This window comes from Gasterosteus aculeatus, chromosome 1 (genome assembly GCF_964276395.1).
Source record: "Gasterosteus aculeatus chromosome 1, fGasAcu3.hap1.1, whole genome shotgun sequence".
In the NCBI taxonomy this organism is placed as follows: domain Eukaryota; kingdom Metazoa; phylum Chordata; class Actinopteri; order Perciformes; family Gasterosteidae; genus Gasterosteus; species Gasterosteus aculeatus.
In genome coordinates, this window is record NC_135688.1 from 19,946,412 (window position 1) to 19,961,486 (window position 15,075).

Sequence of the window (15,075 nt, forward strand, 5' to 3'; positions counted from 1 at the left end):
AAACATTTTTTCAATGTTTATCTATGTCAGCGCTTTCGATGGTTGATGTAGGGAAGAAAAGAGAATTCCAACCAATATAAGAACTCCGGCTGCAGTTAGTTGGACCAATGCTTGTATTGAAATAGGTCACTAAACTTAATAAACCAATCAGAATGAGAAATTTCATTTCCCCCACCCAAACAAGTGCAACAAAAGGAAATGGAAGATGCGAGAAAACACCCAACACACCTCTACCTTCCTGATACACGTAGCGTTTACACAGGTGCTACCTTTGTGTGTGTTTAGTCAGTCCATAGAATTGTATATTAGCTCTGCTACTTAGCTACAATTCGCTGTGTACTGTGTAGCCATGTACATTAATCAGCGCTAGCTATGCGCCAATAATCCTTGGGTCCCTCTAGACTCGATATAAAAATGCAATCTATTTTACAATATTAGTTTTAAAATACCTTATGGAAAACAGGGGTTTATTTAGGTTAGCGGAATACAAGAAACCATTTTAGTTCATCCTTACAGATAACTTGAAGCCCCAGCTGCCACTCAACTGCATTTCTTGAAAGCCATTTAATTTCCTACTTTTCCAGGATGACTGCTGTTCATGCAACATGTTTCCTAGCAACATTAAATTATTGATTATACAGTGGATGGGCGATGTTTCAAAACAGTTCACTATGTGTGAATAATAATTTAAATAACAAATATTAAAGTAGCATCCGCAACACATACCTGATATGTAAAAAAAAATTAAATGGATTGAGAGGTGCGCAGACCAGTGAGCGTGAGGTGAGGCTCAGTGAGAGTTTACAGCAGCAACAAAGGGCCGACTTCAGAGGCTTTCCTAGCTTTCCTAACAGGCCAGATCTGCTCAGAGACGGACTTCAGATGAGGCAGCCTGGCCCCTCTTTCATTTGAATACCATCCAAAACAGCAGCAGGATGTGCTGTACAAAATTGCATTTAAAAATTGAACCTTAACTGACAAAATCAGGTTATCCAAAGTCTGCAGTGTTGGCCCTCTGAACATATTTTTCAGATCACAGCTGAACTACCCTGAATAAATAAAAGTAGTTTTTTTTTCCTTTCATAAAATTGATCCTGAAAAAGTCTGAGGACATGTGTCTAAAAGTACATATTGGTGCGAGTGCCATATCCCATCTGCATTTCTGGTTTAGAAAGATACATAGTGTTTAAAAATAAAGATACGGGAGCAATTATGAGTGGCTGTTCATATAATGAGACAAGGGGAAAACAGCGGAGTTGCAAAACAGGCGTTGCGGTGTGGCCCTTTATAGATTGGTTTATGGAAAAGGTAAGCAAACAATGTGATTTTAGCGGTGCTGGTAGGCAGACTGGGGGTTTCCCCGTGTCCAGTCTCTACTGAATAGACACCAAAAATCTATTTCAACTGACAAGGCTTTTATTATGATTTCCCCCAAAAAATGAATTTCAACCAGTGGAAATACCACAACAGAGAAAACCCTGCCTTGGTGGTGCTGCATCTTTAGCCTCATGGCGGTACACTGAAACAACGTGACCAGTTTAAAGCAATACCCAGACACACAGAGTTGCTTCATATTCATGGCACAGAAGGTACTCACTGATATGAGGAGCAGGCAGAATGCGAGCAGCTCGCACGGGACCATGGCGGACGGAGAACAGCTCTTGGGCTTCACCGGCCAACTGAAAGAAATGATCAGACCTTACAGCTTATATTCAGGGCTTGTATACATGTGGGCGAATAACACACTGTATGGTTGTTAGCAACCATACAGTGTGTTTCTTGTAAGGAAATCAGGTTTAAATTAATTATGGATATTATAAACAAGCAAACAACAATTAATGCCAAATGTATTAACCTTTTATTGTGCAACCATTTTCAATGTAAACATTACACAATAATTACACAATGTTTGGATCAATTCACAGAACCCCGGATTTTCAACCTCATTGTAGGGTCGCATGTCTTTACAGCTAAACTTGGCAATTGTTACTGTGATGTTGAGTTTGGTGCTGGCGAGGCCTGAGGTGTCTGCAGAGCTGGAGTTACCTTCTGCTGCTGAGGGGAGTTTACGTTCTACAATAGAAACTTGCTCATCACCATCAGTGTGGTGTGTGCTTTATATCCGTGCGGCCCTTTTGCTCCATGTTACTGCCCTGACCGCCCTTGTGTATCCACGGTTAGTTGCCGTTGTTACCATTAGCTGTCGGCTCAGCCGTGGCCATGTTGACAGCCGTAGGGAGGCGATCAGAACATCTAATTCTGTTACTGTACTTTTCCACCCACGCTACGGTGTGGGCAGCACTGTCGCCTCACAGCAAGAAGGTCTTGGGTTCAAACCCCTTCAGCGACTTTCTGGTTAGCATGTTCTCTCCGTGCCTGTGGGTGTTCTCTCCTGGCCCTCTGAGCTGTACATTTAAACCTATTTACATTTATCCAATTATCTAGGTCTAATAAAATACACATGAAACATACACAGACGCAAAGACATGAAAAACATATTAGCAGGTCTGGTTTGGACAGGTGTTTGTTTCACTGAGCTGAAACACTGATGACATTTGGGGACGAACACTAAAGGTTTCCATATTAAAGAGGATTTTGAAGTGTACTGTGTGCCGGCTCTTTATTACGGTGTAAAGGACGTAGATGGACGTGTGGTTGTGTCCGGTTTAAGCTTCATGTGTTCGTATGGGACAGCGGTATAATAGGTCACTGGCCTGAGAGGCGCGCCTAGCGTGTGTAATCACACATTGTTCTGAGCGCAGAATGCCCCACTTTTATTATTCTTTTATGCCTTAAATTATAGCAAAACCTGCATTATCACTTTACTAGTGCTTTAATCTGGTTGTTTGAAGTCTTTAAACCCATCAGAGGGGATGATCGCTCTTTTGTGCAATTAGTGGCTTTTTCAAAGTGGCGGATTTGTAGCTGCGTTTTTATTCAAAGTGCTTCATGCCCAGCAGTGGTAGATTAACACCGGAGACACAACCAGGTTATACAAGCACTGATAGCAGGAATACGAGGAGGTTGGCAGGAGGGCAGGATTCCAGCACAAGCAAATGGACCTGCAGCGGGGGGAATAATGGTATTTGCTGGATTAAAATGAGAAGAGGGGAGGGCCGGAGGTTAATGCGCCGGGTTATTGTGCATTACCCCGCCGCTCATCCCCGCCTTACATGACTCTGTGCGACATCCGCTGCCATCAACAACATTCCCACCATTACATTAGCGGCCCATCGTATGCAATATGCCAAATTGCTTTTTCAAAGTTGTTTTCCCAGAGCACCGTTATTCATTATATACATTTCATTTGTGGCTTGTAGTTTTTTTTGTGGAATCACAGTGTCTGCTCTTCTCTTTTAATCTCTCAAATGTAATACCATAAGCTGTGAACGGATATCTGGGGCATATTCACAAGTGAGCCCGCTTACTAACAGTGCTGGACATATTGGAGGTTTGAGGGGGGGGAGCAGGTGCTTCAGGGATTGGACAGTTACAGGTGCTTCCATGACGCGGAGCACAAACACGGTGAGAGCAAACTGAAAGCAACTGAACTTTCTTTTTTGTGAAACCAAGTAATAACAAGATGTGCAGTATACATCTGGTCTATCTAGATATATTACATTTATCTAATGACTCTCATTTGAATAAATGATTGTAGAATTGAAAATCAACTTGGAAAAGTTTTTTTTTTTTGTCCTTTCCAAACTCCAGACTGCGATCCTGCCCGGTTCCATTCATGCTGCTTCTACTGCACCACAGCCTCTGAAGCACAGCTGAATGGATCCTTCCACGTTGGTAGCAAGTATATAGTATTTACCATCCTGAGTATTCTGTTAACCCCACATGTTCTGAGTTATTCACACTGCACGTGCGTCTAACAGAAGATGTCAAGTTTAGGAGAGCGCAAGGTTGTTTCTATTTACCACCCTCGACATCACACCATTTCTACAACAATTTCTACTACCATTGTACCCAAGACAAAACACCCCCCACCGCAAAAAAACATAGAACCTAGAAGGGCCGCTTAGAATTGTGTTATTTTATTGTGAATTACAATACTTTCCCCCATTGTTGACAAGTTAACAATGTATGTGATATAATTTTATAAGTTTGATGGCAAACAGTTAGCCGAAGCGTATTCATGTTCATGTTAAACATTCCAGTTCATCAGCTGAACGGACCTGATTATAGACCCTGTCCCTTTTTCAAACTGCACTCTGGAATTTTAAAACATTCAAGTAACTTTCAGTTCAAAGGTCTGAAGGAAACCATCAAGATTTTGTTTGGGAGGGGGCAGAAAATGCACTTTCACTGAATGGTCATATGTTCAAATCGCAGCGAGTCCAGGACCAGCTCATGGACTTTTTTAGTAATACAGCTGCAGCTCTTCAGCACATCCACTGACACTTGTCCTCTGAGCAGGTCCTTTCCTCTCGACACGCAGGCAGGTAGACGACTGGTCCACCAGTCTGCCTCTTATCGGGCTGCGGTGGACGACACCTCTCCAGTAGAAGGCAACATAATCTACATCTCCTAAACAGCTCTGTCAGCATCAGCACAAGCGTTCCGCAGTCCCAATCTCACAAGTGTGTGAAAGTCTGTGTGCACGCGTGCTTGTTCGTACTCTGCCGGGCCATTATGGAGGGTGTCGGCTTAGCAACTGTCACAAACACTTCACAGCCACTCGAGAGCCAGAGGCCGAGGCACCTCCAGTGCTTACTTAAAACCCTGTGAAAAAACAGGACCCAGAAACATCACGTAAACTTGAAAAAAACGCAAAGAAAAACACTGGGGAAGGACAGCGTGTGATGACGAGCCGTGTGAATTGGGATTTGTGTTCCAGTGACAGCGAAAGGCAGAGGAGCCACTGGGCTGAAACAACTGGAAGTCTGTGAGCGCTGCTGCAGGAAAGCTGCTAGCAGCTCTCATCACAGGGGCCAACGTGTGTGTTCACGGGTAAAGTCAGAGTGTGTCCTCTTACCCGCGGCTGTTTACAAAAGGACCTGATTAAGGACCTTGGTGTGTTTGGATCTCACAGGATGAATGTGAAGTTTGCATGTTTCAGTGACAGCAAGTACATGAAAGGCGATACTCGGTGAGCGAAAAGCTTCAAAGGGCATTTGTGAAGAGCCGGCAATCTTGTAATGATTTTCCAGGATGGGCTAAGTGAGATTTCTTGACCCTTCTGCTCGGGAATAGAGAATTGTATTCCAACATGCCGCTTGTGACCAGAGAACACTTATGTGTAGCAGTTTACCCCATGTATGCATTTGATACATGTTTTATTCAATCAAAATATGAGTCAATGTCTAAGGTTCAAATCTGAGCTGTAAATAACAGGTCGTATTAACCAGTGACAGATATTATCAAAAGGCCTCCACCTAGTGGGCATGTAGCATATTACATAAGGAGTCTACCGACAGCACGGGCTTCATCGGCCTGCAGAAAGGAGGTCAGAGACCTGATGTCTTTAGGCCTGACGTCTTTTTCATTAGGACAAGGAGGAGGTGCAGTAGAAGGCCATATATACTATACACACACACACAGGCTTAAATTGTTTTAAACTATATAACCACTAATGAATGACAAGATAGGACCCATTCTACACAAAACATAATACAAATCAAACTGGGATAACAGGATGGAGTGGGAATTCTTTCTGGAAAATATTACGTTTCATGACGCTTGCAACCCCCAGTCCGCGTGAAGGAGGATGCGTAATACGGATGGCCAAGGAAGTTTAGAATGTGTGGGAACATGGATAAAACCTTTCAATTACGACAGATAATACTGTTAGAAACTGTTTCTGTAATAGATTAACTCTCTCACACCCACCAAAACTGCACACCAGAATAAATTATAAGATATAAATGTGTATATTTTTAAATTATTTTATGCACTGTTAAATGTTTATGATTTATGTACATTTTTTACATGTCATTTTCTTTTTATACATACAAAGTAAAGTAAAGACAATATCAAACCGGGCATCTGTACATTCCAATATGATCCAAGCCAATAGCCCAGCAACAATAGAGGGAAATACAAGATAATCCTAAATACTCTGTTCTTATTCTTACGGTCTTGTAGTGTCTGAGGTTGTAAGATAAGATAATCCTTTATTAGTCCCACAATAGGGGAATTCAAAAGATAGCGGCAGCAAAGTGGACAGTGCACACAGGATACATGGTAAAAAAACAAACAGAGGAGCAGTATAATGATAATAAGAAAAAAATGACAAGAATACAAATTTAAATTAAAAAGAAGTGCAAAGGCCTAAATCTAAATATACAAAGAACTAAATAACATATGTACACATACTACAGTGGTTATTGCACATTTGTTTTAGTGTTCTTTGGTGTCGTTTTGAGAGATTTAATGATTGTGGTTTTTGATGTTGTTTGGCGAATTTTAATTTGTAATGATTATAGTTTGTTCTACATCCACTGAATTGAAATGGCTTGGAATTAAACATATCTCTGATATTAAGACATATTTACTAGTGGAATTTGTGTGTATAGAGGCCGAGAAACCCTGTAGACCAATAGTTGTGAATGTGTGTGTGAGTGTATATTCGTTGAGTTCATGCACTCATTTAATGTTGATAAGTGTAGCCACCTAGTACACCTGCTGCTACTGAACTGATCCACACTCATTTTGGTTAAAAAGAGGCATTCTGATTATTCTGGGTGAGGTCATGGTCATCGTTTGTCTTTTCCATTCACACATGCTGACAACTCTATATTTAATATATATAATATATTTGCTGTCCATCTGTATATTCGTCGTCCACTTTGGTTCTGTGACAAACCGTTATTCACAAACTAGTGAAGTTCAGCAAGATGTTGGGACCTGTTAAGGTCGGTTACAGCTCTTCAGCCCTGAGCAGAAGGCAAGCAACTCGTACCAAATCCTGTCTATAACATGATCAACATTGCCACCTAGTGGACAAGGGCTGCCATGCAATACGTCGGTGGCCATCAAACCGCGCGAGTTGGGCGACTTATCACAAATACAAGGAATAACTGCTAATGAAAGGCGGAGCAACAAAAACAAGTATAGAATGCAGCACATGCTGCTGTTTTTCTATGCAAAGGATATAGCTGCCACTTTAAATCAACATTAATGTTGTTCAATAAAAGAATAAAGTTCTACTCACAAATTAATTATGTCAAAAGTAATTTGGTTGTTAAAAGGTCATATTAGAAATGTTTGCATACAAGTCTGCTTGTGATTTAGTTTTTATGTAAATAAAGCTAAATTATCCCAAAATTTCAATTTTAATCCCATGGAAAGTTTCCAATTTTTAATATTCCCAGAATTTCGCAACCCTGTGCTTAACTAAGAACATATTTAGTTTAAACATAAGGTGTTTATGAATCTGAAATATTTATTAAACCTGTATGTTAATGCTCTGGGGAATAACTTTTGGTCAGAGTGATAAAAGTCACTACACACCGATACAACTAACGTAACTATCTCCTGACCCGACAGTTTTTAGCTAACTATAGATAAATATTATCGTGTAATGTTTACAGATGATGTAACGGCGTTAAAGTAGGCGTTCGCTCGTTACATTTTGAGCCAAATACAATTCAATTATGAAAGTAAAAATCGTAAAACCAGAGACTGTAAAAGGACGCTAGCACTGCGCTGCTGTAGGCATGACCCGGACAGACTACCATCGTCATTGTAAAACATTACCATTGATGCTGACAACATGTCCGGGAATCCAATTCTGGCCTTTCACAATAAGATATCCCGCCTCAACACCTCAAAATAGTGCAATTAAAGCTTTTTATTCGTCGTCCTTCCATTGCCGGATCGTCCATGAATCGAATCGGCAACCATGAATCGCGATTCGAATCGTTGTTAAAATTAATCGTTAGCACCCCTAATATATATATATATATATATATATATATATTCATGAGATTTGACACGTAGATTTGTTGACATGTAGGAATTGAAATGAACGTTTCGCGGGCAATCGACAGAAAAAAAACATAAACTGCTGCAAATATTAGCTTTAGCTGTCCTAGTCAGGAGACAGTCTGTTGTGTTGGGCAGGGGACACCACGCATTTGACGAGTTTGAACTTTGACCCTCATGAAGCACATGACGGCGACGTTATCCAAGCACACGCTCTATTGTAGGGACTGGGTATTGACAGGACGAGTAACAAAGTTTGCTCATTGTTTCATCATCATTTTTTTTAAACTGACATATCTAGTTGTGACATAGTTTTAGATGGAAGCATAATGTAAACAACTTGTTTGTTTCAGAAAGCAAGATCTGTGGAACCTCTTGAGTTAGCTAACCTTGAGACACTGGGTCAGTAACCATGGTAACGTCTCGTACTCGCTTACATAACCACACATGCGGTTTTATTTCCTCATTATTCAGCGCATTCATTTGAGAATCCTTACTGGAAGGCAGAATATAAAACCTTGTTATAGATTTCTTACTAATTTCATTATGTAGGAAGGTTCTTGTGAATTCTGGGGGACGTGTGCGGTGGCCTCTTACTCACAGGACAATGAGTGAGTAGGAGGGTTATAATTCACAGCAATCTGGTCCAGTTATAATTCTCCCTACCTTGGTAGGTTTAAACCAGACTACATTACCCATATGGCCTGGGGGGCATGAGGAGAGCATGATGATTTGAGTGTGATTGAGAGTTGTCCAGAGGGAATCCAGAGTGTTCAATAAATCCAGGATTTGATCTAGCAAAAGCCTGGCCTCTTTTTGTTCCTGAGACTTCTATAATATTACGTTATTATAATATATAATAATATATATAGTGTGTTATCTGTGCACACAGTGGGTGTGGGAACAGTGGGAAAAGTTCTTTTAAACCGGCTGTGACTAGTATGAGACGTGTTACGTGAGCTAAAGTCCAATGCACATCACCACTTTATCCCCCATACAGGTAATGTAAAGCTAAATGATAAATAAATCAACTGCTGAATAAAACTTTATTCTTTCGACTTAATGACACTTGCCCTGCTCTGTTTTTTTCCTCAGTTGACATTCATCAACAACTCTACATCCCCCAGATTAAAGTGTAGGCTGTGCCTTTTATTGACATGTTGCCATGGCAAATCGTCGACTCCCAGCTCCACTAAGGATGGTAGTTTTCTTTCTTTGCGCAAAAGCTTAACTCGGAGTGAACTAACTCTGAGTTGAGGGAACAGACAGTGGACCTTAGAGCTTCCCATTTCAGGGTCAGACTCGGGGTCTCTGGACACTGGACAGAAGAGCTGTGGCATATCTGTTCTTTGGAGCTAGCCAGCATTGATTATGACCCAAATGTGTTTCATGATAAATCGGAAGTCATCGGTGTAATGAACAGTTATGGGACAAAAGCAGGTTGCATAAAACGGATGAGGTTGCAGCTCTACAGGCGGGTGACTCACAGATACGCTCCAGATCTGCATTCCGTCAGTGTAGCCGATCATGAGGCACAGGGGAGGCTCAGTAGTGCCGCTGTGCATCTCCATGAACTCCGGATTGCGGGAAGTGTCTGTTCAAACACAGATGGAGACATTCAGAAAAAAAACATTTTCTACAGATTTGGACACTGAGAAAGATTTGAATTAAAAAAAAGTTTCTTTACTATCACAACACTTTTATTCTTTCATTCATCAAAAGTCTTGTTGAAGATCCCCATCCAGGAAAAATGCTTTTCTTGACTAAACAAATTCCAGCTGTACAACACACTTACCGTTGATGTCAGCTCTCTCAAATCGAACCCAAATTATCTTCTCTTTCTCATCAGTGGGCGGAGCACCGGTATACGCCTGTAGATTGACAAGAGAGGCAGAGAGGGGGATAGGAATACAATAAAAAACTCACCCAATATCAGTAACCAGGTTTAGTTTACCAGACTAAAGTAGGTTTGTAGGAGAATTAGAGCAAGTAGACAAGCTACACAGATGTCTTTGTCCACATTGTTTGGGCTTAAAGCACCACAGAGCATTCTGTTTACTTCGTATAAATTTAGTCCTTGAGTTGGGTATACATTGTTAGAGCGATTTCAGTATTTTCACATTTTTCCAGCAGGATTTGAGATAGTCACCTGATGTGAAACAAGCTTGAGAGAAACAATCCTTCACAACGTACAGATTTGATTTCTAACATTTTTATACAACTACAACAGTAACGTGGTGCCTCTTTGTCATAATTCTGTTTCAGCTGTTCAGCCTCAAGACTGCTGCTGTGTCCTCGATGCGCACTACGTACTGATGTTTTAAAGTAGATACTTCTACAGCGCCTCCCCTAGGTCTACAGCTTAGGGGGAGTGTGGGGGGGGTACCATAATGCTAGCGGAAACACTGCTATTTACGAATTGGTGTAGAGCAGATAGTGTCAAAGAAATCAATGTACTTTTCCATATTTACTACCTTTGTAGTAAATATTATTATACCCTCACTTTTATATTGTGAACATGACAGCATACTAATTGAAATCAGACGGTTATTTGGGATCCAAAGTGAAACAGCTGCAAGCATGAGAGAAAATATGACAGCTACCTGGGGGACCACATCCTGCAGGAAGGTCACCACGCTTTCCATGTACGACTGCTCCCTGAAAAGGCAAAAACCTCACGTCATATTCATGCATATACAAACAGCATCATTTCTAACAAAATAATGAAAGATTATGTCCTTACGTAGCAGCTTGTGCTCGCACCAGAACCCCTCCAGCACACCGACTAGGTCTGCGTGGAGAGTCCGATGCCATTTTGTCTCCTTTCTTTTCTTATCCTGAAAATGTACAAAGAGACATTTCAACGCGACAGCGGCATACAAATAAGAAAATAGTATCCGTCGGTTTAATACAAATTAAACCTTGACGTGCATGTGGAGTGAAAATGAAGTAAGAGTTGTTTTCTCTTGTGCTGTTATAGTGTATACAAACATGTAGTTGAGAATACAAAGACGAGCCCCTCCAGTTACGGAGGACAGTGAGGAGAAGATGCATGTTGTTGTGGCCTTTGCGCCTGGGCATCATATTAAAGTGATGGGGCCACGTGAGCAGCACTTTGAGGCAACCACAAACTGGGCATCAGCTGATTTGGGGATTCCTTTCAACCTCTTTTTTTCCCTTCTTTTCTAAAGACCCGATGTGGTCTTGAGGGGTAAATGGTTGCTCCTTAGGAGGATAAGGAGACACCCGAAGGGCGCCAACATTAGCCAACGACGTGGCGACTGATGACAGTCAATCGGACTGAAAACAACTCAATTAAACAAATCAATTTACATATACCTACCTACATATACCTACCTTAAATTCTATAAGAATTGATCTGCCAAATCATCCAACCTTCATATGTTGAAGCACTGAAGCAATTTGTTAACTCTCATCCGTTTCAGTGGCGTATTCTTCAAATAAATAGATTACTAGTTCACTAACGGTGAAGGTATTGTCCCCGAAGACGTCACTGTCACACCGGTCCCACTTATGGAACTGTGTCAACAACAGGGTAGAGCAGGCTGAGGTGAGCGCTGTCTCCATTCCTTTATTAAAAGGATCAGCTCCTCTGACAAACCTCAATGGCAAGCTTGCTCATCGCAACCTCGGTTACGGCGAACATCTTTCCTGCTAGCTTGCAACGTGAGCAACGACAGGGACTATACGGGAAACTCTTGTAACAGCTGTCCGCTCCATACATACAACCACTGGCTAACGTTGGACTCGTATAGGGAGACACGCAGGGACTCTGCAGCTAACTTAGCTAGCATTAGCATTACCGTTAGCTGATTAAACTCACGCGTGGAGATAAGACAATACAGTTAAACCCTCGAAGCAGGAGCTGTATTCATCATGTATCAGTCGGACATCATGTTCGAGCGGGTATAGTTACAAACCGAGGAGCATAACGTTGACCGTGTCCTTACTTGTGGACTCGTGTGTTGGTCGGAGGAGCTCTTTACATCATCGTCAAAACACAAACAGTCTGGATTTGCGGAACACTGTCGGGTTTTGGAAAGCCAATCAGAACAAAGAAACGTTTTCGTGCAACCAATCATGAGATAGAAAGGGCGGGCCTTAACCAACGTCATATTTTATATACAATTTTCTTGGCAAAATTAAATAGATCGGAATTGTAAAAACTATGAAGAAATAGCCCATAACTGTTTCTTGAATTTCAGTTCACGCTAATATTCTGGACAGTAAATCCTTCAAATAAAGGAACGTTATATCGACTCGTTCAACATTTTGTTGTAGCCTATGAATGAACACTGCACAAACTAATTTAAATGTTGCATTAATGCTTTTAAATGAAAAATTCATATGTGTTGTGGCAGGTACACATAGCATCCTTTCTCAGTGTGGTGGGGGTGCAACAACACCTAAAACAGTTGACTTTTCTAGAAAATGAAGTTTTAATAAATAGAGAAACTAAACAGGGCAAGTTTTGTTGACAAGGGACCTTTAATGAATCAGTCGACTCATTTAAGACTATATTAGTAATCTTTGTGTTACGCGGTGATATTCTACGCACAAGAGCCAGAATCCACTTGAGCCATAGAATACTATGATGACAACTGTTGAATTAACTACACAAATAAATGAAATCCACAAGTGAGTCTCAATAAAAAAAGATTAGGTACAGTTCATTTAACATATAAAGCAAACAAAACGAAGAAGAAAATGGACCGTGTGAAACTAAGCTGTACCATCCGGGAGGTCATTTTGACCCAGTTGAAGCTTGTGCCCATGAGTCAGGGTGGTCAGCCAGGGATCTGCAGCATGAGCTACCCAGGAGTCTGTAGCTGGGAGAAAAAATCCGACAGACAGTTTCCAGCCCCCCTGCCTCAAAAAGCTTTTTGGAGGGGAGACTTGTAGTCGCAAAGAATGTTTCAATGGAAAGAGTGCGTCGCCACAGCCACAGCATTTCACAAAACATTCGATTGTACTGAACAAATTGGATTGAAGTTTATCCCATAATTTAGGAGGAATTGTTATTCTTAAGCATGAAAACATGAACGTAAAAATCACACAAATATCAAAATGGCCGACTTCTGGCCGACTTCTGGCACGGTCTCAAGATAGTTTTTGTTTTCAGTGTCATATGTGTTACATATGGCTGCCAAGCTACACAAATGTATGTCAAACGTAATGCTGGGGCTGCTTGAATTAGTATTTGTAGAGGGTGCTATTGAGGTAAATTGCCATTTTGAAGCATTAAAATCATATCAGGTAACTACATCTTTGACTTTAAATGTGTTTAGTTTAGTTTAGTTACAATTCAAGCTTAATTAGCATCTTTGTTGTTTACTGCAAAGAAATGGTTGCCTTCTGTCCCTCTGACAGTTTCCCGACTTCAGCCAGATTAGCATATTTGTATGAATGTTGCCGAAAGAATGAAGTTAGCTGTTAGCTGGCGTTAGCTGCACAAACCAGGCTAAAGTTAGCTAGTGTGTATGTAAAAAGAGGAGTTCAAGTGCATTTATTTGGGAAATTGTTGAAATTGAAATTTGAGTTTTTTATCATTCATAAAGTATAAACAAGTTATTTAAATATATATATTTAGTATTAATTATTATAGAGCACCATTACAGTTTTCCTCTCGCGCACCCCCAGGTGTGCCAGCACCACACTTTGGGAATCCCTGGAACAGTATAATATTTCGTGAAATAGAAAAGTCCCCTTGTCCAGTCTCATATGACCATCAATATTGGTTCACAGGAGACTTCTGCCTGCCCCTTATCCAGCTCAGATTTTCCAATCTCGCAACGGGTGTTCCTTGTGCTGCAGTCATATGTGATTGGCTGCACATTCAAACGCAGCTTCTTCTTCGTCCCCGTAAATACCTTTCTGCTCCATGGCATTCCATGACTCTCCCCTGGCTTTGTGTCCCTTTATTACCATACATTCAACAATCCCACATTTGACCTAAAGCATCTTCATGTAGAGATAAGAAAGCATGTATAATATTGATCTAATAGGTCATATACTCCAATCACAGTGCAGCTCAAATCTTCACAGTTCATCACATTTTAACCATTTTGTTTAGCTCAGTTTATCTTGTCCAGAATCAAAATATTTGCCTTGCAGGGCAGTCCTACATCCTTTGCTCAAAATCCCCAGAAGCCTATAAAAAAGAATATGTGGAAGAAATCCATTAAGGAAGGCTTTAGCGTCCTTCCTCTAGACCAGGGGTGTCAAACTCAATTGCACACGGGGCCAAAATTCAAAACACACTTCAGGTCGCGGGCCGAACAGAATAAACATTTATTGAACACACTAAAACTAAAATTTTCTTTTAACATAAATATAAATACAAACAGACAGGAATGTTATTCTGCAATAAATAAACTTAAACTTAACTTAACTTAAAATATCTTGCTCTCCATAAAAATATATCCAGTCAAAATTATACAAGTTAGAAATATGAACATGCTGCAAAACAAAACAAAACCTGGAACTATAAATAAAATTTGTGCTTTTCATAAATAACAAATAACGATGCAAAACATTCAGTTTTCTTTGCTCTTATGCCATTTTATCAGAGCTGGATGCTTTGCATCTTTTTTTGGCATCAAGTTGGTTTATGTTGGCGTGAGGTCCCGTGTTGTGGAGACTCTCAGGATGGACTGAAGGTGCTCATCAGTGAGACGTTTGTTTGTCTTCACTGAGAACAGCTTCTCACGCAGATATGTGCTACCAAACACGCACAAGGTTCGAGCCGCATGTAGACGGAGCTGGGACATGTTGCGGGACTGGAGTGAATAAATAGTGTCGTACTTTGTCTTTAGTGTCCCATCACACTGCAGCTCAATCAGCTCCATCTGAATCTGCACAGGTGCAGTTTCCACGTCGACGGCAAATGGGTTGCGAAACAACTCAAAATTCTTTTTTTGTTCCTCAAAATCACCAAAGCGCCGTGCGAACTCCGTGCGCAGTGCGCTCAGTTTATCAGCAACGTGCGTATTTGGGAACACCGCTATGCCGCATTACTTGGCAACAGGGAAAGTGGGGCGAGTTGCACTGGTGCATTTGTGTCTCCCATAAAATCAGCTTCACTTGAAATGCCTTCACTGCGTCATACATGTCAGTGATCAT

General features: G+C 41.0%; 1 protein-coding gene across 1 annotated transcript in view; it reads right to left on the bottom strand.

The window, feature by feature from the left end:
• The window catches only part of bcas3 (BCAS3 microtubule associated cell migration factor), a gene marked incomplete in the record, with an annotated part of 263,195 nt that extends 251,216 nt beyond the window's left edge, over positions 1–11,979 (bottom strand). The window contains 6 exon segments of the mRNA XM_078098554.1: positions 1,598–1,679; positions 9,420–9,526; positions 9,728–9,803; positions 10,536–10,590; positions 10,676–10,769; positions 11,874–11,979. Of these exon segments, the coding sequence (XP_077954680.1) occupies positions 1,598–1,679; positions 9,420–9,526; positions 9,728–9,803; positions 10,536–10,590; positions 10,676–10,746 (391 nt within the window).
• Between the last annotated feature and the right edge of the window lie 3,096 nt (positions 11,980–15,075).